The sequence below is a fragment of the Hemicordylus capensis genome, chromosome 4 (assembly GCF_027244095.1).
Source record: "Hemicordylus capensis ecotype Gifberg chromosome 4, rHemCap1.1.pri, whole genome shotgun sequence".
Lineage (NCBI taxonomy): Eukaryota > Metazoa > Chordata > Lepidosauria > Squamata > Cordylidae > Hemicordylus > Hemicordylus capensis.
This window is the reverse complement of record NC_069660.1, coordinates 315,768,912-315,792,103: the sequence shown is the minus strand read 5'-3', so window position 1 is coordinate 315,792,103 and position 23,192 is coordinate 315,768,912. Positions and strand designations below refer to the sequence as shown.

Below are 23,192 nucleotides of genomic sequence, written 5' to 3'. Positions count from 1 at the left end.
TTCCACACTTCTTCCCCTCCCAGGGGCCAACTAAAATATCGCTCTTGGATGCCTTTGTTATTAAAACAGGACTATAACATTGTAAAAGTGTTTATGAAAAACCAGCGGCATCATCCAGCAAAAATGTCTCCTGTGCGAGCAAGGCTGTAATGAGTGGAGGTGCTGCGAAAGCATCGTCTTGCTCTGACACACTGTCAGCACATTACAGTAGAGGCTTCTCTGCTGGCTTCTGTGCCCCTAATTATAATGATTTCCTATAGCATCACATCTCCCACTGCTATTTCTACTTATATATTAAAAACAATACATCCCTCCCTTGTTTGTGCTAATGATTCTGAATTCATTTCCCCCTTTCTTTGCTCTCTTCCCTTATTCTAAGAACAGCTCTGCTGGATCAAGGCCAAGGTCCATCTAGTCCAGCATCCTGTTTCACACAGTGGCCCACCAGATGCCGCTGGGAAGCCCACAGGCAGTAGCTGAGTGCATGACCTCTCTCCTGCTGTTTCTCCCCTGCAACTGGTATTTAGAAGCATCTTGTCCCTGAGACAAGGTGGACAAGCTGGAGGTGGCTTATAGCCACCAAATTAGTACCCACTGATGGATCTGTCTTCCATGAATTGGTCCAAGCCCCTTTTAAAGCCATCCAAGCTAGTGGCCATCACCACATCCTGTGGCAGAGAATTCCATAGATTTATGTGAAAAAGTATTTCCTTTTATTGGTCCTAAATTTCCTGACCTTCAGTTTCATGGGATGACCCCTGGTTCTAATGTTATGTGAGAGGAAGAAAGATTTCTCTCTGTCCACTCTTTCTACTCCAGGCATAATTTTATATAACTCTCTCATTTCTCCCCATAGTCACCTTTTTTCCAAGCTAAAAAGTCCCAGATGCTGTAGCTTTGCCTCATAAGGAAAGTGCTCTAGGCCCCTGATCATCTTGGTTGCTCTCTTCTGCACCAGCTCTACAATATCCTTCTTAAGATATGGTGACCAGAACTGCACGCAGTACTCCAGATGTGGTTGCACCATAGATTTGTAGAAGGGCATTATAATATTAGCATCATCCTAATGATTCCTAGCATGGACCTGTCCTTTTTCACAGCTGTCGTGCACTGAGTCGATACTTTCAAAGACCCCAGGATCTCTCTCCTGGGCAGTCACCAACAGCTCAGACCCCATCAGTGTATATATGAAGTTAGATTTTTTTGCCCAATATGCATCACTTTACACTTGCTTACACTGAACCACATTTGCTATTTTGTTGCCCACTCACCCAGTTTGGAGAGATCCTTTTGGAGCTCCTCAGAATCTGTTGTGGATTTCATTACCTCATGATCTGTTGTGGATTTCTTTTCATTTCACTATTAGTTTAGTGTCATCTGCAAATTTGGCTGCTTCGCTGCTGATCCCGAGATCATTTATGAACAAGTTAAAGAAGCCAGAACAGATCCTGAGGGACCCCACTTCTTACTTCCCTCCATTGTGAAAACTGTCCATTTATTCCTACTCTCTGTTTCCAGTCCTTCAACCAGTTACCACCAATTCACATATGAACCTGTTCCCATATACCATGACTGTTAAGTTTACTCAAGACCATTTGTTGGGGAACTTTGTCAAAGAACTTTGTCTAAAGCCTTTTGGGAATCCAAGTATACCGTGTCATACCTTTGTCCACATGCCTGTTGACACTCTCGAAGTACTCCAAAAGGTTAGTAAGGCAAGACTTGCCCTTGCAGAAACCATGCTAGTTTTCCTTCAGCAAGGCTTGTTCTTCGATATGTTTAGCAATTTTGTTAAATTATATGTTCCCTCGTCCCGAGTAAAAGTTTATAACATGTGTATGTTAATTTAAACTTCATGTTAAGTGCAGCTGAAATGACCTGTTGACTTACTAACTAATTGGAACAGTTATTTACTTTGATAGAGATTCCCATTCCTTGTGAATGGCAGCTTCAGAATCTGGATCATATAAAACTGGGGAGGGGGGGGAGTGATATGCAGTATGGAAAAGTTTATATTATTTTACATTTTAATTTGGAAAGGTTTATTCTCAGTATCCAAATGCATGCACTTTTGCTTCATGTTTGGAGGGGGGTGGAGTGAATGAAGGGAGGGATGTTCCTTGCCCCCTCCTTTCCCCAGGGGGATAGATCCATGTCAAAGACCTTGGGAGGGTGATGCAAGTCCATGAACCCAGGAGCCAGTAACCAGAGATGCATGGAAAAGTTGGTCCATTGCAGTGGTTAACAGCACTCCACCTGCCTGTTATAGCAGGGCTCTCTTCCTCATGGCCCTGGCATTGTCTGCAGGTTGGGTATCTCTGCTGACCTGGCCTTTGGGTCACAGAGAATGGTGCCAGTTTTTGATGGCCTCTGGTTGAGCCCCTTACCCTCATCGCTGCTTGACAGTTTCCTGCTGGAGGGGAACACCTGGGGTCCTCTGCCTCTCTCCTGCTCACTCCAGGTTAAGAGGGGAGGGGCTTGGGTCAGGCTCCACCTACCAGCCCCAGCTGTGGCAACACCTGTGGTATAATGCTCCAGTCAGGTTCAGAACATTTGAGGGTATTTAACAGAGGTCCCCTTGGCACTTCTCCCACATCATGGCAGACCGTGAGTCCCCCTTCTTCTGGCCCACAGGGGAGTAAAACTGGCTCTCCCCCCCCCCCGACGTCTCCCTTTGCCCTGCAACTGCCAATTTTACAATGTTTCTAAGATGCATTCTAGGGAACATTTGGTCAATAGCAGGGCCACTGCCAACCCCAGTGAACCTTTCTGGCCACTTTTGTGGCTTCTCAAAGATCACACACACACACACACACCATTTTTTGCTTCCTCCATATCTATAATGGCCCTGTTCTCATGGTGGTGAGGAGCACAGTTAAAGAGTTGATGGGGATCGCTGAGCCCCATACACTCCTGCAGAACATGACATGAGCACCTAGAATTTCCAGGTAGTCCCGGTTAAACTGATGCAATTAAACAGTAAGGCCGTTCACGGGGAGGGTGCAGTGGGAAGGCAGGATTGTGCAGGCAGGGGCGTAAGTATCATAGGGCAAGGGGAGACAGTGGTCTGGGGGCCTACTACCTTGGGGGGGCAGAGGCAAGTCACATGACTGACTCCCCCAGCCACGCACCCGCCTGGGCTTCCTTCAGTTGTATTTATTCTCCGAAACTGATGTGAGTGTTAAGACCTGGAGCTCCCAGAACAGCATGTCTTTCTCTAGTACCATTCAATGACTTGCATCATCCACAATTTACAAAACCTTTTAAAAAATAACTTAGGATGATGTTCTATTGTGGCACATAGGAGATATATATATATAATAAATTTTACTATGCTTTTTGTTACCACTATTCAGCCTCATTTAAGATTTCTTTACTTCATGAACTGAGCTTCGGGGGGGGGGGGGGCATTTTAAAATCTTGTCTCTAGCTCCACTCCAACCTTGCTACGCCCCTGTGTGCAGGTTACCTTCCCCGCAAATGATCTTTGTTCTTCTGTGGGAAGCGTGGATTGTGTGTCCACACGAGGCACACTGCTCCCAGCAGCAGGGCATTCTGGAGGCTGGGTGGACTCAGCCCAGCCTCTGGAGAGCCGTCAGTGCACTGTATGAGGATGGCAGTGCATTGGGGGACTCCCCTGCAAGCCGAGCAGTCTAGACACCCAGGTCTGTGTGCCCTTTTACCTATTACCTGTGTACAGGACCGTTTTATGATGCTCCACTCCATGAGCTCTTAAAAAGTCCTCAATTTTTTCCCCCTTTCCTGTGAACTCACCTCCATTGTTGGTCTGAAGTATAAGTGGTTAGCGCTGAAATCTGTTGCATGCCATGGATACATAGAAGTTATTCTGACGATCACTGAAAACTGGGCTAGGGGAGCCCAGCCTGGTTTTCAGTGATTGTCGGAACCACTGGGTTCGCAGGTGAGCCCAGTGGTACCACAGCAGTTGAGTGAGCGCTCCATTAACCTTGTTTTTCTGCTGATGCTGAAATATTTGTAGATTCAGACCTCCATTTTGTGGCGATCTCTCTTGCTGCCTCCATTTTGTGCAAGGGATTTTTTTTTTTAAATCCTACCCTCCCAAGCTTCAGATTGGTGACTAACAGTGTGCAACGATTGGCTGGCGATTCCCCCCTGGTTCCAGATTGGCTCATTTCTCTTCAAATCTTGTGTTGCCAGGGATGACTGACCCCGCAATGGCTAGGGGGAGGGTCACAGAAGGGATAAGTGTGGGGGGGAGTTCGAAGGAAGGATTTTCAAATGTACATAAGGAGGTAGGCAGCCACCATTCTGCCTGCTAGGAGAAGAGTAGGGGAAGCTTTGCTTTGCCTTGCCAGGCCTGCCTGCTGCCTGGAGAGTATTCTCTGCTTTTTGTTCCTGCTTTCCTGATTGAGGAAAAGAGAAGAGATTTTTTTCCACCCCCTTCCTGCTGCTGAGATAGTTATTGCCTTCACCTGTTGTCTGTGTGAATCGATTTGGGTACAAAACTATATGTACCTGAATCTACCTGTTTCGGGAGATTTCTGGACAAAACAAATCACCCCTGTGCTAGCTGGCCAGATTTGGACCTAAAACAAATTGGGAGTGATTCAATTTGGGTACAAATGGAATCAAAAAACCCAATTCATGCACATCCCTACCCTTTTCTTAGAAACAATACTCTGCCCCGCCTGCGTAGAGATAAACACCTGATGACCATAGCTTGCCCTGCCTGACTAGGCATAAGCACAGCTAAAGCTGATTGGTGCATTATTGCTGGTTTCTGCCTTGTAATTGGTTCACCTTGTCTACTAATGACTAAGTTTTATTCTGCTTATACTAGTATGATTGGTGTGTATACCATGAAACCTTGGTCTCTGATAGGCTCTGTACTCAATCCTATCACCTGTGCTGTATAAAAGTCTCTTACCAAAAACCTGAGTGAGTGCTCTTGGAAGAGAGACACCGGGCATGTCGTGATCAATAAAAGCTTGAACCTGATGGACGGCTTGGCCGCCACTCATTAAACGAACCCAGAATTCCTGGAATTTCTCCATCACTATACTTGTTGATTTGTAGTTTCTAAAAATCAAATACAAAGGCATCTTGCTTCTCATACGTACTGGATGAGGTAGTTTAAATACATATTGCATTAGTAGCAAAACAGAAGTGTTATGAATACATAACACTCCTTGCTGCTGTGCCTGACACATGACCAAAGAATGAGACTAAGGGAGTGCTTGCACCACTAACCTCATTTTGAAGGGTGGCTCCATAGGTGAGTTTGCTGCCGTGCTGCCGCCGGGACTGGGCCCGATCCTGGTTGTGTACACACACACGTGCAAATCTGGGCTGGACTCCCTTAGCCCAGTTTTGCATGTGCATGTGAATAGCCTCACTATTTAACTGCAGTGGTTTGACCTGGGTTTGCCTGGAAATTCTGATTTTTCACATCATGCTCAGTGGGAGTGCACAGGCCTGGTGATGATGGTTAACTCTTTAACCAGGTTCCTAGTCATCATGAGAATGCAGCCAATGTAAAAATGCAGTGGAAGAACAAAACAAGGATAACTTAAACACAGTTTAATTAAGTATTTTCATTTCATCCATCCCAATAGCAACCGAGTTGCTATTTCAGATGAACTCTAGGAGCCAAGGTGACTGCTTCAAGCACACTGGGGATGCCACAGCTTTGAGTAGAATGGCATATACAAGAGAGAGTTTATTATTTTAAGGGGAAATGGAAAAGCCAGATTACAATTAGGTGTTATCATCAAGATTAAGGCCATGTTGTGTTAAGGTGTTAAGTCTATAGATCCAGAAGTTTTCCCTTTCCTCTAATATGCTTGGATTTGAAGGCTTCTCTGCAGGAAATATTTCAAAGTCAGAGAGGTTATGGCCATCAGAGTTAAACTACTTGAAAAAGACTGTTCAAGTTTTCTTTGCCATACTTGTTGATTTGTCGTTTCTAAAAATCAAATAAAAAGGCATGTTAATTCTTCATCATACTGGATGTGGTAGCTTATATATATATTGCATTTGTAGCAAAACAGAAGTGTTATGAATACATAACTACACTAACATCTTTCTCTTTCTTAAAAAAACAACAACTAATATTTTCAAGGAGGGAAATCGTATCAAATCGATGGAACTGTATTAGCATGCAAGTTTTAATTTCACAGTCTTTCCCTTTAAGGAGTAATTCAATTTTCCAGCATTTGAATTTGTAAACTGTGCTAAATTGCATGTTATCCTTTGAATATTTGTAGGGTTTATTTTCTATTAACATTTTTATCAGCTTTCCTCCCTAAACATAGAGATAACACGAGACATGTTTAATAAGTTATGCAGTGGTTGCTGATGCGGTGATACTATGAGCAGGGGTGTAGCTATAATTGAGCAGATGGGTTCAAAGAACCTCTGGGCCCCAGCTCTTAAGGGCACCCAGCTCCACCCCTCCCTATTTTCTTCATTAACTCCCTCACTTTGAGGGGCCTCTGGGGAGAGGGGTGAACATGAGTCCCCTCTCCCCCAGCTATACCCCTGACTGTGAGGGTTATGTGTGTGAACCCCTGGTTGAAATACAAGGAAGCAGACTTGGGCTAGACATTAGGAAGAATTCCGCAATGTAAACATGGTTGACAGTGGAACAGTCTGTCTAATGCTGTCGTGTGTTCTCCTCCACTGGACGTTATCAACCAGAGGCTGCATGGCTATCTGTCATGGATACTGTAGCAGTTCTTGCACTGAGCAGAGGTTTGGACTAGAAGACTTCTAAGGAGCCTTCACAGGAACATAGGAAGCTGCCATATACTGAGTTAGACCCTTGGTCCATCTCACTCAGTATTGTCTTCACAGACTGGCAGTGGCTTCTCCAAGGTTGCAGGCAGGAATCTCTCTCAGCCCTATCTTGAAGAAGCCAGGGAGGGAACTTAGAACCTTCTGCTCTTCCCAGAGCAGCTCCATCCCCTAAGGGGAATATCTTACAGTGCTCGCACTTCTAGTCTCCTGTTCATATGCAACCAGGGTGGACCCTGCTTAGCTAACGGGGGCAGCCATGCTTGCTACCATAAGACCAGCTCTCTTCCAAGCCTTCACAGTAGAGGAGGGCTCAAGGTTGTGCATAAGCATTGTCCTCATGAATGCTAAAACCTTCAGGGGGGCTCCTGTTCTGGGTTCCACAGTGTCTCGAGACAGGACCGCTTGGGTGGTGGCACCTAAGCCATGGATATTGAATACTTTCCATCTGTAAGCCCTCCTCTATGGCAGCTTTTCACCAGGGTGTTAAGAGATTTGCTCTTCAGGCAAACCTATGGTGCTTGATTGGTCTTTTTGGACCAGTATTAATCTGCTGCCGCTGTTTTTTAAACTCGTCTCTGTACTGTTCTTGGTGTGTGTGTGTGTGTGTGTTTGTGTGTGTGTGTTTAATTCTGCTTTATCTGTTATCATGTTATTTTATTCTGTACTGAGCACTGTATGCTGCTAGGCTCACCAAGCTCTGGTGGAGAAAGCGGTGTATCAGTTGAATAATCGTCAGCAACAGCAGCAGCAGCAGCATGTTCAGGGAACACCTCTAGAAATAGAGCAAGATTCAGTAATGTTAATGTATTTTTATTGACTGTTACCTTGCAGAGATGTCCATGCTGTCCTGCTTTATGTGGCTGCTTGTAAGAATTGTCGAGGCCATGAGTATGAAGGACTTCGTAATGCTATAAACCACAGTAATGTTAAATGTTGCCACTCCCCGCACCGCCATCTCCACAATGATGTGTAGTTTTATTTTATCAGTTGTTGAGCGATATGCCTGGTGCTTCCTCGCACATGTTCCTCCTCAGAACTGACTGAAATCTGGATTTGGGTTTCTTTGCCCCACCTAGGGCCATTCACTCAACCCACCACCTGAATGTGTTCAGTGAACATTTGCTGTAGTAGGGAGGATGCTGGCCGTTGACCAGATTTGACTCTTGCCCATCTGCACACATGTGGATCACTCAACACTCATACGTGATGTGTGGAGGAGCCTCACATATATACAGCTGTTTGTGCAGAGAGCCCCTGACACACAGATGCCGGGGTGAACATTGGGGGTGTGTGGCCAGTAGGCGCAGCCCCTCTTGATCTCCATGTTCACTGAAGTCATGGGAGGGAATGAGTGAAGGGCCTTTCTATGTGGAGGAGGAATGTGTGGATTACTGCAGTACAGAAGGATGCTGAGAGGAGGGACTGATCTTCACTCTGTTCCGAAACTGGGCTACCTGGTTAAAGTGACTAGGGGTGTGCATGGAACTGGCTAGTCTGGCACCCCCTTGATCCCCCCCTCGTTCGGTCCTGTCCGGGGTGTGTCTGCGGACTTTTTTTTTTTTTTAAATGGTCATGACAGGCCACTCAGAGGCCCATTGTGCAGGCATGATGACCTCCAAAATGGCCACTGCGCTGGTGGGGGGAGGTCTGGACGGTGGCTGAACAGGCCAGTTTTCAGAAGGAAGGGAGGCCAGCAAGGGCGGAGGGGACCTTAACCCCTGCCACCTTGGAGAACCCCCCAGAGGGGGTAAGTTTAAGTTAACAAATAAATTAACCCTAACCCCCGAATGGGCTGGGCGAGTGTGTTTGGTCTGGGGTTGGACTGAACAGGGAGTGGTTCAGTTCAACCCTGAGCTGTCAAACTGAACCGGTTCGCCATTGAACACATTCAGTGTTGAACCTGTTTGCACATCTCTAAGGCTGACCTTTGTTATAAACAAGATGCCAGGATCCCTGGCAGCCCTGAGCAAGGATCTGGGTGTCACATTCTGGGACTGGGGGAGCAGATTGCCAGTCCTGGAAGCGGTTCCGGGTCCAAAGCAGTTAGGGGTCAAGTTCTAGAGCAACAAATGAGGATCAGAGAAACGAACCAGAGACAGGTGCTCGGTCAAAAGCAGGCTGAGGTTAAGATGCATGGGAGCAGGTGCTGTCCTTGAAAGGTTGCTGAGGAGCAAGCTCTGAGCTGAAGGTTCTATAGGGCCTAGGGATTTGGGAGCGGCTCTTGAGTCAGCTGACTTAATGGCTCAGGAGGCAAGATCAAAGCACCAAGCTCAGGCTGTTGGACTTGACATTGGCCATTGTGGCTGGCAATGATGGGAGTTGTAGCCTAGAAACATCTGAAGACCCAGGGTTGGGAACCCTGCGGGAATGTGCTACTGGTTTTTTTGTGTGTGTCCATCTCAAAAGTATGGTTTACTATAGCACTGTTAAGCCTCTATTGTTGATCACCATTTTCTCCCCAATAGGTTCCTCCTTTGGGAACTCCACCCACTCAGTGCTCTGGCTCTAAAACTGGATTTCCCCCTCTCTTCCAGCAGAGTCCCAAGACTCCTTTCTCTGACCTGGCTGACGATGAGAAGATCTTCAATGGAGGGGACAGCATGTGGCCAGAACAGACTCAGGAGCCTGCCTTGCTGTCCGAAATCACCGAGGAGGACCTGGAAGCCATTCGCCAGCGGGAAGAAGCCATCCAGCACATTGAGGTCAGCAGCCAACATTGTGGGGGAGCTAGGATCCTGTATGCATTTGTTGTCTGGACCCTGATGAATGCTTGCAAGCAGAGAACTGTTGAATGAGAGCAGGCTTTTGTGAGAATTCTGCTGAACCCCAAACCTCTTCAGCTACCATTTTAGCACTGGGGAATATGCCTGGCTCAAACTCATCCTAAGAGGACTCCTGTCTAGAGACTAATTTTGGCTGTGTGGGGTAACGTAAACTCCCAGCATGAAATAATGGTTTGGTGAGGTGGAATCAGCCACAAAATGGTGGCTTGGGGAGGCAGAGACAATAACATAATGGCAGCTAGTTCAGAAATTTATGTGAATACTACTACTATGAATATTTATATACCACTTTTCAGTAAGGGAATAAGGGATTTTGACATCAAACTCCCTGAATTCCAGAAAAATTTTGCTGCAGGACAGGAGGGGTGCAAAGGAGGGTACTTTGTGGAAGAAGAAACTGGAGAGAGATTAATTGGGGGCGGGGGAGTAAAAGTAGCCCTGCTTCCGCTGTGGGCCACAGTAAATCGTCGCTTGTCCATCTTTCCCTATGGGTCTGAGAACCTGCCTGCCTGCAGGAATTTCTCCTTGCTTCCATTCTCCCAAGAGCCACCTAATGACGCAGCGGGGAAATGGCTTGACTAGCAAGCCAGAGGTTGCCGGATTGAATCCACACTGGTGTGTTTCCCAGACCGTGGAAAACACCTATATCGGGCAGCTGTGATATAGGAAGAAGCTGAAAGGCATCATCTCATACTGCGCGGGAGATGGCAATGGGAAACCCCTCCTGTATTCTATCAAAGACAACCACAGGGCTCCGTGGTCTCCAGGAGTCAACATCGACTCGACAGCACACTTTACCTTTACCCCTGAGCACCCAAAGACAGAGAGATTAAAAACTGCACAGCCATGCTCCCACTCAGCCATTCAATCCAATTTGCAGTACTGGTGGGAAGGGAAGGGAAGGAGAAGCAAACCCAAATGCCTTGAGAGCTCTTTCAGACAAGCCGAGGAGTTATCAGTAGCTCCTGAGCTACCTAGTAACCACCTTTGGTATAAAGTATATCTTGGTTGGTGAAAACATAGCTCAATGAGCTTGCTAACGTATTTCCAGTTTCTCTTTTTAATCCTAGTGCCCAATGAGCTACCATAAACTGTACATAGTGAGTTTCTGTGAAGCTGCCTTAATTTGAATCCAAGGTGCACCCCAATCTAGAACCTCAACCAAAAATCAAAATACAATCATATCTTGAATCAAACATTGGTTTGTCTAGGACCATATTGCCTGGACCTGTGGAGGTTATCATGCTGTCCTACCTCCCTAGTATTGGGAAGAGGTGCATATCTAGGGAGAGTGGGCTTGTGTTCACCCCTCGCATGCACCAGCCATGCCTCCTGAATGTGGCATTACATGCAGGGGGCATGGCCAGTACCTGGAAGGGCCAGCACAGCCCTCTGGAGTTCATTTCCCAGCCAACAACAAAGCCTGAGTGTGCCATCACATGCAGGGGACATGGGCATCACCAAGAAGGGCCCTGAGTGGCCCTCATTTTCCAGTCGGCTCCATTGTCAGCTGGGTGTTTTCTTCATTCTCTCCCTCCCTCTAAATGAAGTTGACAATGGAGCCAGCTGGGAATGAGGCTGGCTGGAGCTGAGGGGAGGGGCAAGAGGCTACCAGGAGATGAGAGGCTGGGTTGTTTGAGCCCATTCACCCAATTCTAGCTCTACCCCTGATTGAGAACCTCTGGGCTAGACCAGGGGCGCATCTAGGGGCAGGCAGGGCATGTGCCCCGGGCGCCACTTGAAGGGGGGCGCCATTTCTTAAAATTAATAAATAAATAAATAATGGCCACCAAAACCAAAATGGCCACTGGACATGCTCAAATGGCCTCTGTGAGGCCCTAGACCATGCCAGGCCTTGCAGAGGCCATTTGAGCAAGCGTGGCAGCCATTTTGTTTTCAGAGGCCATTTTTTAAAAAAATATTTTTAAAAATGACCACCGCACATACTCAAATGGTGCCTGTGAGGCCCTAGAGGCCAGTGGGAGGAGGGGGAAACATTGCAGACCCCCCACAGCAGACCCCCCAAAGGGGCTACTGGTAATTTTTTTTTTTAAATTAATATAATATAGGTCACTGTACACATATTCAGATTGGCACTATGTACAGAGAATCAGGGCTTGTAAATACTGCGCTGAAGTTTATGAGCTAAGATTGTATTCATTTGCTCTTGCTTTGCTTCTTGTGATAAGTGAGTTAAATGTGATGTCTTAATAATATGGCTATTAATGGTGAATTTGTCTTTGAATCAGTGCGAAATCCTTAGTATTAAGTCCCACTGGGAGTTTCTTGCTCTTTCTCTCATTTTAACTGTCTTTCTGAAATACTAGAATATATTCCAAGCAGTGACACAGTTTACTCTTTTGATTATTTTCAGAGTATCTGGGAAAAGCCAAATTCTCGATTTATTTTTAAAACTTATGTAATTGTGATGCTACCATGTATAGCAGAGAATTAGACAGGCAATTCTATTTAGTTTTTCCAAGTATACCTCCGCATAATATTTAGGTATTTCATGAGCCCCAGCATACTGAAATTTGTAGTTTTCCAGCATTTTCTTGGTCTGGCTACGTCCACTGCTAAATAGTTTTTGAAATATTAAAAGATTAACGAGCTTGACTTGTATTTTTCAGAAGATATGGTAAAGTTATCTGAAAGATGGGTGTCAGATGTTTGGACAGGGGGCGCAATTTCAGTGCTTGCCCTAGGTGCTATTTTCCCTAGATATGCCTCTGGGCTAGACCATCACAGCATCTTCTAGCCCAGAAGTTGCTCTTTTCTCCTTGACTCACTTTGGCTCTCCATCTTCTGAATTGTGCCCTCTACTGCCACATTGTATAGCTCTTTCTTGCTAACGTAAGTAAGTAAAAAGTGTGCCATCACGTTGATTTTGACTCCTGGCGCCCACAGAGCCCTATGGTTTTCTTTGGTAGAATGCAGGTGGGGTTTACCATTGCCTCCTCCCGTACAGTGTGAGATGATGCCTTTCAGCATCTTCCTATATCACATAGTACCAGTGGGGATTTGAACCAGCAACCTTCTGCTTGTTAGTCAAGCATTTTCCTGCTGTGCCACTTAAGGTGACTTACTTTCTCTTACAGTATATTGTCCATATTATACCTTTGGACTTGGCAGTGCATGTGATCAGCAAATGCCTAGGAAAATCTGGTGTCTGTACATCTCCCTTTCCAAACAGAGTTTAAACTAAGAATGAACTCTATGATAGGACTGCATAATGAATCAGAAGATTGGATTAAGAAATGTAGTCTTGGGTTCCTCTAATTGGATTAAACTAATTGTTTCGGGGTGGATTATGGAATATTATTAGTGTGACAAGAAATTTGAGATTCTATCAGCAGTGCTAGAAGACCACAAACATTCAAACCACTGCCAACTACTAGGCAGTGTTCAGCAGGGGAAAGATACAGGGTGGAAGCAGAGATGAGAACTAGGCATGATTTAATGTTATAAATGGCACCTTAATTCAGCAGATGGGAATTATATGGGGCAATAGAACCCTAATGAAACTAATTATATGGTGGCGCTTATATCCTGTGCTTAGAAGTGCAGGGAGTGTAGATTAGTATGCCTGGAGGTGATGGTTGATTCCTTGTCTGCCCGTCCTATCAATGTTCACATGGACAATCTGCCGAGTTCCAATTGGATTTACTCCAGAGAAAGGGATTGTAGCCTGTGGCTGATTTAGAGCGGTGAGCTACAGAGAATTCAATGACAGAGCACACAAAGAAGGTCCCAAATTAAATCCCTGACATCTGGACATTAGCAGAGCTCGGAAAGAGCTCGAGGTGTTGCTTCTAGTCAAACTGGGTCATACTAGGCTTGACGGATCATCTCAATAAAAGGCAGCCCTCCATATTCTTTAACCTCTGGCTCCTCTGTAATCACCACTGAGCATCTGCAAGAGAAGGGATGGCTGGCCACTTTGGGTCTCAGCTGCGGATTGGACTTTTTGAGTCTCAGTAATTTCAGTGGGAGAGATTTCAACCAGGCATTTTCTCCCATGGAAATCAATAGGATTCTGAATGGATAGTAGTCTATTGTATTCAAGTGACTGGCTTGGACAAGCTCTAGAAGTGTGTCTAGAATAATTGAATTTTACTGTTGAAAGAAGCTTTGAGGGTCTTCTAGTCCAACACGCCCCCTCTCCCCCATACTTAGTGCAGGATGTTTGTTCTGGCAATTATATTTAAGTGTGAAGTGGGAGAAGCATGGCAAATGGGTAATGCTATATCCCAATTGGCTGAGAGATCATCACAGCCTACAACTCCTTGCTGTTCCAAAGAACCACATGGAATGTGTTTCATCTAAACGTTTATGCCCCCGAGTGCAAATGTCATAAAATACTGGAACACATCCTAAAATGTCTCCATTCAGTGTCTTCTGAGAAAGGCATCAGAGAAAACTAGAACAGACACAGAGGAGATGCCAGAAAGAGTGTAACAGAAGGCAGGAGATGATATAAAAGGCAGGAGATGATATTTATCATAAGTAGATGATAAAATTATACCACAAATGCCAAAGAAGTGGCTGTTGTATAGGAAAACCTGGGAGACTAATTAGGAAAAGGGGTGGTGGTTGAATGTTCCAGCCCAGGTCAGTAGTCAGGGCTAGTTTAGACATGCACCACTGTAGCATCTGGCATGTGTCATTGGCCCACAGAGATTAAGGACACAGACAGAACTGGGGATGTGCAACAACCGGTTCTGCACTTCCTTAGGAACACCGAACGGACTCAGGCACAAACAGTTGAACCCGTTCACTGGGGCAGGAAGCAGTTCCCTTAAAAAGCAGGTAAGCGGGTCCTTACCTGCTCCTGCACTGCCCCACTGGCATGGTGCTCACTCTACAAAAGGCTGAGCATGGCTGCAGTGCTGCTCCCTGCAGCCTCCACATGGCGTTGGCACATACATGGCCACCACCCATGCATGGTGGCCATATGTATACTGCAGCCATATGCAGGCTGCAGGGAGCAGCGCCATAGCCATGGATGGCCTTTTGTAGAGTGAGCGCTGTGCCCGGAAAAGCAGTTGGGCGGTGCAGGAGCAGGTAAGGACCTGCTTACCTGCCTTTCAAGGGGAACCACTCCCCACCCCGCCCATGGCTGCCCAGGCCTGTTTGGGCTCATCCCTAGACAGAACTTCAGTGCCCCCTCTCAATGCCCTTTATTCAAAGCTTTGTACCACAGTTGGTTCACACATTCAGTGAAAGTCATCCCATGTCTGAGTACTCACGAAAACATAAGTCATACATTGGATTGCAATGGATTGCAAGTGGATTGTAAGTGGATTGCAGCAGTGGTGTCTGTTCTCTGCAAGGGTGCATCTTGAGGGTTTTTTGCCAAGGTGAGAGACAGATCCACACAAAGTTTGAGATTGTGAAGGGTGCTTGGAACGGATGTGGAGTTGGTATCCGACCTATCGTAACTCAGACAGGCACAGGTGGTGCAAACCAACAAACAGAGATGAGCCTTATGTATGTTGTCACAAAGACCCTGAAAGTGAATTTGCTGAGTGGCAGGGCAAATAGAAACATTGTGTTCATAGTGGTTGCACAACTCAGGTGACGCTGAAAACTGCAATGAAAAGCCTCTCTTAAATCAAGCTGCCCCCCGAGTTGAATGGGAACAAAGAGTTTCTGAAAATGAACTCCCTTTGGACCCATTTGTCCAATTCATTCCTGGGCCCATTCATTTTGAATTGGTTGGGTTGTCATCACACTTGCTTAGAGGTGGATCTAAAACAAGGGCTTTGGAACATTCCGCTGAAATTGGAGGGAGGATTTCTGGATTTCAGCTTTCAAATTTCCATGGTGGGGGCAAAACTTGCCAGCACTCCTCCTGACTCCTTTGGTGGCTGCCTTTCCCCAGAATGACTTAATCATGCTGTAGCATCACTCTGAGGGGCATTCTGGGGGAAAGCACCATTCTCAGGCATTCTGGGGAGGTGCTAGTGGGTTTCCTCTCCCATTCAAACACCCTCTTTTGGCCTAGCCTCTCCTAAAAATCATCCCATTTCTTTTCAGTTGACATAATTGAGGTTGCCCTAATATATATCAAAACCGTCCCACTTTTTTTTCCATTTCCTCCCACATTGCCAGGAGTCTTTATAGATGTTCTACCAAAGAGAGTCCTGAGGAGATTCTGCTGCCCACCTGAAGGCAGCATGGTGGGAGAGCCTTTAAGCATTCCTTTCACTGATGCTCTCCTCTAAATACATGGTGTTAGTTGTTGGTCCAGCAATTTTAACATGTTTCCTGGTCAGTGGATAGTTTAGCCTCTGCAGCGATGGTCTGTGAAATGAAATGCACTTGAAGTCAGGCTGGCTGCTTCATCTCGGAGTGCCCTGTGGTGCAGGGTGTGTGCCACCTACCACTGAAAAGGAAACTCAGAGAAGTTATTTTCGGCCTTCTTAAAAAAAAGTAGCACAACAGAGAATTGCCCCATTTCTTCTCTGTATTCGAAACTTCAGAATGGCATAGGCAACTTTGCAAATGTGTGTGTGGGGGGGGGGGGGGTGGAGGGAAAAGAGAGAGAAATCCTGTAGGGGAAAAGAAATGATCCCGTCTTCTCACACATAGCATTTTCTCTGAATAATAAACCATTGCTCTTGGAGTTTCCACGTAAACAATATTTGGCACAGAGCCAGTGAAAAGTTTAAGACCAATATGGTGACATGATTGTGTAGAAAAATCTATTTGAGGTCATTTTGAGTGGTTTCTAATAATCACCAGATATAATAGTCCTCTTCCCCCGAGATCTGTAAAATTGGATTCGTATGGTCTAATCTAAACCCTATTTGGAAGTCAAGGGGAGATTTTTCCATTAACATGGGCTCTGCATCTGAGTTTGCAACCTGCGTTCTGGTTCAGCAAAGCTCTTGAATGCTTGCTTAAGTGTTTTCATGAATAAGGATTGGCTTAAGCAGATGTTTGAATTCAGCCTGCTGTTGCAAGACTCTGCTGACTCAAGGTTATGGGCAAGGGAGGACTCACATCCTTTGTGCCGCTTTCTGCCCCTTGACGTCTGGAGGAGTTGGGATGGAGGCATTGATAGGAATGGGCAGGAACAGACAGATTTAGAAACACTGCATCCGCATTAATAATTAAAGTTCAAGTACTAGAATGTATCCGCTTGCATGACTGGGAAGAAATAATGGCTGGAGATATAATTGCGGGGATTATTGGGGAAGAACCAGAAGGGGAGAGGAGAGCTGGTCTGGTGGTAGCAAGCATGACTTGTCCCCTTAGCTAAGCAGGGTCTGCCCTGCTTGCATATGGATGGGAGACTTGATGTGTGAGCACTGTAAGATCTTCCCCTCAGGGGATGGAGCCGCTCTGGGAAAAGCATCTAGATTCCAAGTTCCGTCCCTGGCAGCATTTCCAAGATAGGGCTGAGAGAGACTTCTGCCTGCAGCTTTGGAGAAGCCACTGGCAGTCTGTGAAGAAAATACTGGGCTAGATCGACCAATGGTCTGACTCAGTATATGGCAGCTTCGTATGTTCCTGTGTAAGGTGGTGAGGAGCTGTACGGGATGAGGAGCTCAGTGCTTGCTCATCTGCTTGCATGCAGAAAGTACCAGGTCAGGAACATAGGAAGCTGCCTTATACTGAATCAGACCATTGGTCCATTTGGCTCTGTATTATCTACAGTGGCTAGGAGTGGCTTCTCCCAGGTTTCAGGCAGGAGTCTTTCTCAGCTCTACCAGCAGATGCTACTAGGGAATGAGGCGGGGACCTTCTGCATGCAAAGCAGATGCTCTGCCTCTGAGCTATGGCCCCATCCCCCAAAGGTCTACAGCACTCGGTATCCCCAGGCAGTCTCCCATCCAACTCCAATCAGGCCTGAGTCTGCTTATCTTCCAAGATCAGCCAGCAAGCATAGCAATAAGCGTAACTAGAACAATGTCTTCAGCCATATGTTGGTGAGTACACCTTGCAAAGCAGACTAGAGGAGTGAGTGAAGCACAAGTTACTCTCAAGGCCAGACATGGAGCTCATTTCTCACTATGAGGAGAAATATTCTTTCTTCCCTTCTTCTCCAGCACAAGTGTACATCCCTTCCTGACTGCCTGGGTCTGAATAATACACCATGGCTTCAGATTGGTGTTGGGCCCCGGTTGGCAGCCTGACACATGGGTCCAGGCACCAGTCCCTATCTCATCATCAGCCATAGTGGTGGCGTGTATGCTTGTCTGTCGGCGGCACTAATACACAGACTGTGACACATCTGAGTTTGGCGTTGACCAGGGTGGGGTGAGCCGCCAGTGGTGTTGCAGTGTGTGAGGGTGACCATGAGTTACTCATCCTCCATGGCCAGCTTGGGATAGCCCAGCAGGGGAAGGTTGGCCTTCAGGAAAACCAGCCACTCCACCATGTCAGCATCCAAGTGAGAGTGATGGAGTGCCCACAGCCATGGAGAACACCTTCTTGCTTTGGACGCTGCTTGGTGGGCACGAGAAGAGCCATCCAGCAACCATCACTAAGTCCAGCCAGACTTGGCAATATGTTGCCCCAAACTAGATCGGCTCTGTCTCCTGGCCTGCCACCAGCACTGCTGCAGGGCTCGGTGGGTTCCTCCCGCCCCCCTGGCAAAATGCCAAGGGATCCATCCATGAACCACCAGGTGGACATGGAGACAGACCCGCTGGCTCATGTTGGCCTGCCAGGGACACCATGCTGCTGGACTGGGAAGCTGTGGTCATAGTAGTACTGCTGCTAGGGGTGGACTGTGTGCTAGGTGAAGGTGCTCCAGCACCCCAGCCTTCTATCCTCAGCTTGCCTAACCCCTGCAATCAGGAGGTCCCTCCACCTAGGCAGCTAGGCAGGGGTGACTGCTTTGCCAGTCATCCTTAGGTCACATAGGCAGGACAAAACATGTGCTGCTGATGCATCCAGGGGCTTCCTGAACCAATCCACAACCCCAGTCCTCCACCAGCCTACCAAGGTGGTTGCTTGCTCAGTGGCCAGCATGGAGTTCAGTGGTCTGGAGCTCACCCATTGTCTTCTTGAGGAGAAGAGCGGTGGGCAAAGTCTAGCTCAGCATTGCTGTCTCGGCATACAAGCTGTCCATGTCCACAAGGAATGGCTCAGGTGCCAAGACAAGCTCAGAAAGGAGCGCCCAGTCCTGGTTGGACAGGTTGCACACTTCCAAGCCACACCTCCTTGCCAGGGCATGGATGGCCACCTCTTACTACTGCGGATGTTCAGGTAGTTTGCATACACTGACCTTTTTCTCTCCAGTGGAAGTAAGCTACTATCTTGTGGCACTTCTCCACAAGAGCAGGCATGGCAGCAGCAGGATGGTGCCCAATGCCTGCAGCAGGGATGTCTCGCTTGGATGCAACCCCAGAAGGGCCACTGACAGTTACCATGAAGCCTTGATGAAGGTTTGACTGGACAGCCTTTCCTCCACCTGGAGGTTCATGGCTATCAATAGCTAAGCTGTGTCAAGTACCTCCACATGCAGCACGGCCCACCTGTGCTTCACTACACCACCAGCAACAGCTGTTCCCCATTCTTCTGCCTCCACCAGTGCACTGCGAGGGACAACGTGCCTCTCACTGGGTCTCGGGACTCAATAGTCCCACAGGGACCCGGCAGCTGGGGGGAGGGGAGGTGGGCACAAGTCTGGCATCCACCCACCCAAACCATAAAGAAGAACCCCTAAGAGGGGTAAACAGAGGGAGCCTATCAGGCTGGGCACCATACACCAGCCTACAAAACCCAAAAATTAATCTACCAGCCACAGGCAACACAATGCACACAGACAGCAGCAGCAGCAGAGGTGGCAGCAGGGCTGCAAAATTTTTAAAAATTACCACAGCACACCCCACTTACTGAGAAAACACACACCAAATAATTAAGGAATAAAATTCCAAGCTGCACCCAGTTAAAGTCTGGGGGCTGCTGGTACAATTTAAATAAAATAGTGTGGGGGGGATGACAGCACCCCAGTTATGAAAGAGGGTTGGCAATGAGAGAGAGAAATAAACCACATAAGGAAATAAATTCAAACCGAATTGCCCCTTTTAAGGGGTGATTTGATTTGGATTCAGATCACTCAAATCATGCAGATTCGAATTGAATCAATTTGAATTCAAATAGTTAATTGAATTTTCAAAATTCAATTCAAATTCAATTCAAGAGCCATTTTGCACCTTTCAAAATCATTCAGGCCCCTGATTTGTTTTCAAAAGTTGCCAAAACAGGGTATGATCAATTTGAATTTGATTCAAAGTTGAAGCAAAATTTCAGGCCTAATTCATATCTGATTCAAATTTGAAACAAATTTCCAGAATTCAATTGGAATTCAAAATGAATGAAAATGTTCACTTTGTGCACATCTCTAATACTGATCATCCCTGAAGAAATGGAGCATAACTGTAGGCTTATGCATGATCCAAAATGTCAGATTCTGACACGACCCAAACGTGAGACTGTCAGGAGGGTCCATGTCAGCCTCTCCCAACGGTTGGGTTGTTTGTGTCATGTAGGGGCCAGTCAGAAATCCAGCATTGCCAAATCACTCAGCAGCCCCTCAGTTAGAGTTGAACTGACAAACTCTGCAGATCTAATATTTCTCTCCAAGTATAACATGGTCTCTTTAACTATGTAACCTGTTAAATAAAGTTTTGTTGTTTTTTAATTTCACGGCTGAGAAATTGGAAGTTATTCATACCAGAATATCACTTGCTGGACTCTGATCCCACCCCCACTCTGCCCTCTCCTCCTCTTCCTCCTTCTCCTCCATTTTCTGGGAATGGGTGTTGGAGCAGGAGGCAAGCCCTTCTTGACTTGGTAGGGAGCACTCACCTTCCGTGGTTTCTGTTTAAAAGTCATTCTCCCCCTTCAAAAATCTTGCCTACTAATCACTTACTTATTGGATTTATAAATCACCTGATATATCTCCAGGTGGTTTACAGCAGGGATTCTCAATGTTGGGTCCCCAGATGTTATTGGACTTCAACTCCCATAATCCCCAGCTCCAGTGGCATTTAGTTGGGAATTATGGGAGTTGAAGTCCAATAACATCTGGGGACCCAACGTTGAGAATCTCTGGTTTACTGTTCCCGAGAATTCCCCTTTAGGTTCCCAAGTGGCACAGGTAGCTCTGAAATTCATAGTTTTTTCTGAGGCTGAAGCCACAAGGAATGTTCACCTCTTCTAGAGCATAAGAAGAGCCCTGCTGGATCAGGCTCCGGGCCTCTCTCATCCTGCATCCTGTCCCCCATAATGGCCCACCATATGCCTCTGGGCAGTACACAAACAGGAGCTGAGGGAATGCCTCTCTCCAATGCGGCCTTTGCCCTGCAACTGGGATTCAGAAGCATCTTACCTCTGAACCTAGACATCAAGAATAGTGTCACCCAAGTAATATAAAATTTTGATTAAAAATTGATACTCCCACCTCTTGCTTTTTACGTGAACACTGCAGACATGGGAACAAACAGACGTGTCACAGCCTTTTTAATGCCTCTCATGCAAAATCTGCACACTCTTTGTGGCAGCAAACTGTGTGTGTGATCTCAAACCACCACGATTTTGGATTATCTGATTTGCATTTCTAGACAGACACAAACTACTGCTGATCAAAACCCATAATGGCGCTCTTCCTTCAGCTTCTTCCAAGCTAAAGGAACAGACAGTGCTGAACATTCATTCCTCACCCCCAGCAGATCTTCCCTACAAGGGTAGCTTACTGTGTTCTGAAGTTGAAACCATGATATCATGACTTCATGAAGGCAAGCTAAATAACAGGCTGTCTCTCTCAAAGGGCGCACAGCAGATTTCTGCTGCACAGTGGAAGGATAACTTTCTCACTTTCTGAAGAATCTTGGGGGAAGGAGATAATGGGCAGTTGGTGAAATGCCAGGTAGCCGGGCGTCAAGGTGCAGGAAGGGTGTGTGTGTGTGTGTGTGTGTGTGTGTGTGTGTGTGTGTGTGTGTGTGTGTGCTGAACAGGTCTTGAGAATGCCCTGCATTTCATGATCATTCTCTGTGGCATGCAAAGACGCCAGGCTCTTCAAACCAGTTTAATCTAGCTAAATGCCCTACATAGATAGATGGCTGTCCTCTCAAGTAGAAGAGATGATCCAGTGCCCAGGGGTGATGAAGTAAACTGTGCTAAAGTCTTGAAACAAAATAGCATGCTGCTTTTATGACAGCATTATTTCAAGTTATGTGGAGCTGTGGACTCAGAACATAAGAACAGCCTTGCTTGAGCAGAGCAAGGTTCTGTCCATCCCCTCATTCTATAGGGTGAACATAAGAACAGCCCTGCTGGATCAGGCCCAAGGCCCATCTAGTCCAGCATCCTGTTTCACACAGTGGCCCACCAGATGCTGCTGGAAGCCACAGACAGGAATTGAGGGTGTGCCCTCTCATCTGCCATTAGTCCCCTGCAACTGGTACTCAGAGGCATCCTGCCATTGAGGCTGGAGGTGGCCCACAGCCCTCTGACTAGTAGCCATTGATAGACATTTCCTCCATGAAGTCATCCAAACCCCTCTTAAAGCCATCCAGGTTGTTGGCTGTCACCACATCCTGTGGCAGAGAGTTCCACAAGTGGATCACACGTTGTGTGAAAAAGTACTTCTGTTTGTTGGTCCTAGACCTCCTGGCAATCAATTTCATGCAGTGACCCCTGGTTCTAGTGTTGTGTGAGAGGGAAAAGAATTTCTCTCTCTCCACTTTCTCAACACAATGCATGATTTTATAGACCTCTATCATGTCTACCCGCAGTTGTCTTTTTTCTAAACTAAAAAGCCCCAGGTGTTGTAGTCTTGCCTCATAAGAAAGGTGCTCTAGGCCCCTGATCATCTTGGTTGCCCTCTTCTGTACCTTCTCCAGTTCAACAATCTCCTTTTTAAGATGTGGTGAACAGAATTGTACACAGTACTCAAAGTGTGGTCGCACCATAGTTTTGTATAAGGGCATTATAATGTTAGCCGTTTTATTTTCAATCCCCTTCCTAATGATCCCTAGCATGGAATTTGCCTTTTTCACAGCTGCCGCACATTGAGTTGACACTTTCAACGAGCTGTCCACCACAACCCCAAGATCCCTCTCCTGGTCCATCACCGACAGCTCAGATCCCATCAGCATATACATGAAGTTGGGGTTTTTCGTCCCAATGTGCATCACTTTACACTTGCTAACATTGAACCGCATTTGCCATTTTGTCACCCACTCCCCCAGTTTGGAGAGATCCTTTTGGAGCTGCTCACAATCCGTTTTGGATTTTACTACCCGAAACAGTTTGGTATCATCTGCAAATCTGGCCACATCACTGCTTACCCCTGCTTCTAGATCATTTATGAATAAATTAAAAAGCACCGGGCCCAGTACAGATCCCTGGGGGACCCCACTTCTTACTTCCCTCCATTGTGAAAACTCTCCATTTATACTTACCCTCTGTTTCCTGTCTTTCAACCAGTTAGCAATCCACACATGTACTTGTCCATTTATCCCATGACCGCTAAGTTTCCTCAGGAGTCTTTGATGAGGAACTTTGTCAAAAGCTTTTTGGAAGTCCAGGTAGACTATGTCAACTGGATCACCTTGATCCACACATTTGTTGACACTCTCAAAGAAGTCCAAAAGGTTGGTGAGGCAA

The 23,192-nt window shown here is 46.5% G+C and overlaps 1 protein-coding gene across 6 annotated transcripts in view; it reads left to right on the top strand.

The window, feature by feature from the left end:
• The window catches only part of TSNARE1 (t-SNARE domain containing 1), a 610,667-nt gene that overhangs the window by 335,281 nt on the left and 252,194 nt on the right, over positions 1-23,192 (top strand). For 5 of the 6 annotated variants that reach the window (XM_053249796.1, XM_053249799.1, XM_053249801.1 and 2 more), the window contains exon 8: positions 9,315-9,482. In XM_053249796.1, the coding sequence (XP_053105771.1) occupies positions 9,315-9,482 (168 nt within the window). The remainder of the gene's footprint in view (positions 1-9,314; positions 9,483-23,192) is intronic. The other variant, XM_053249800.1, reaches the window with a different exon arrangement.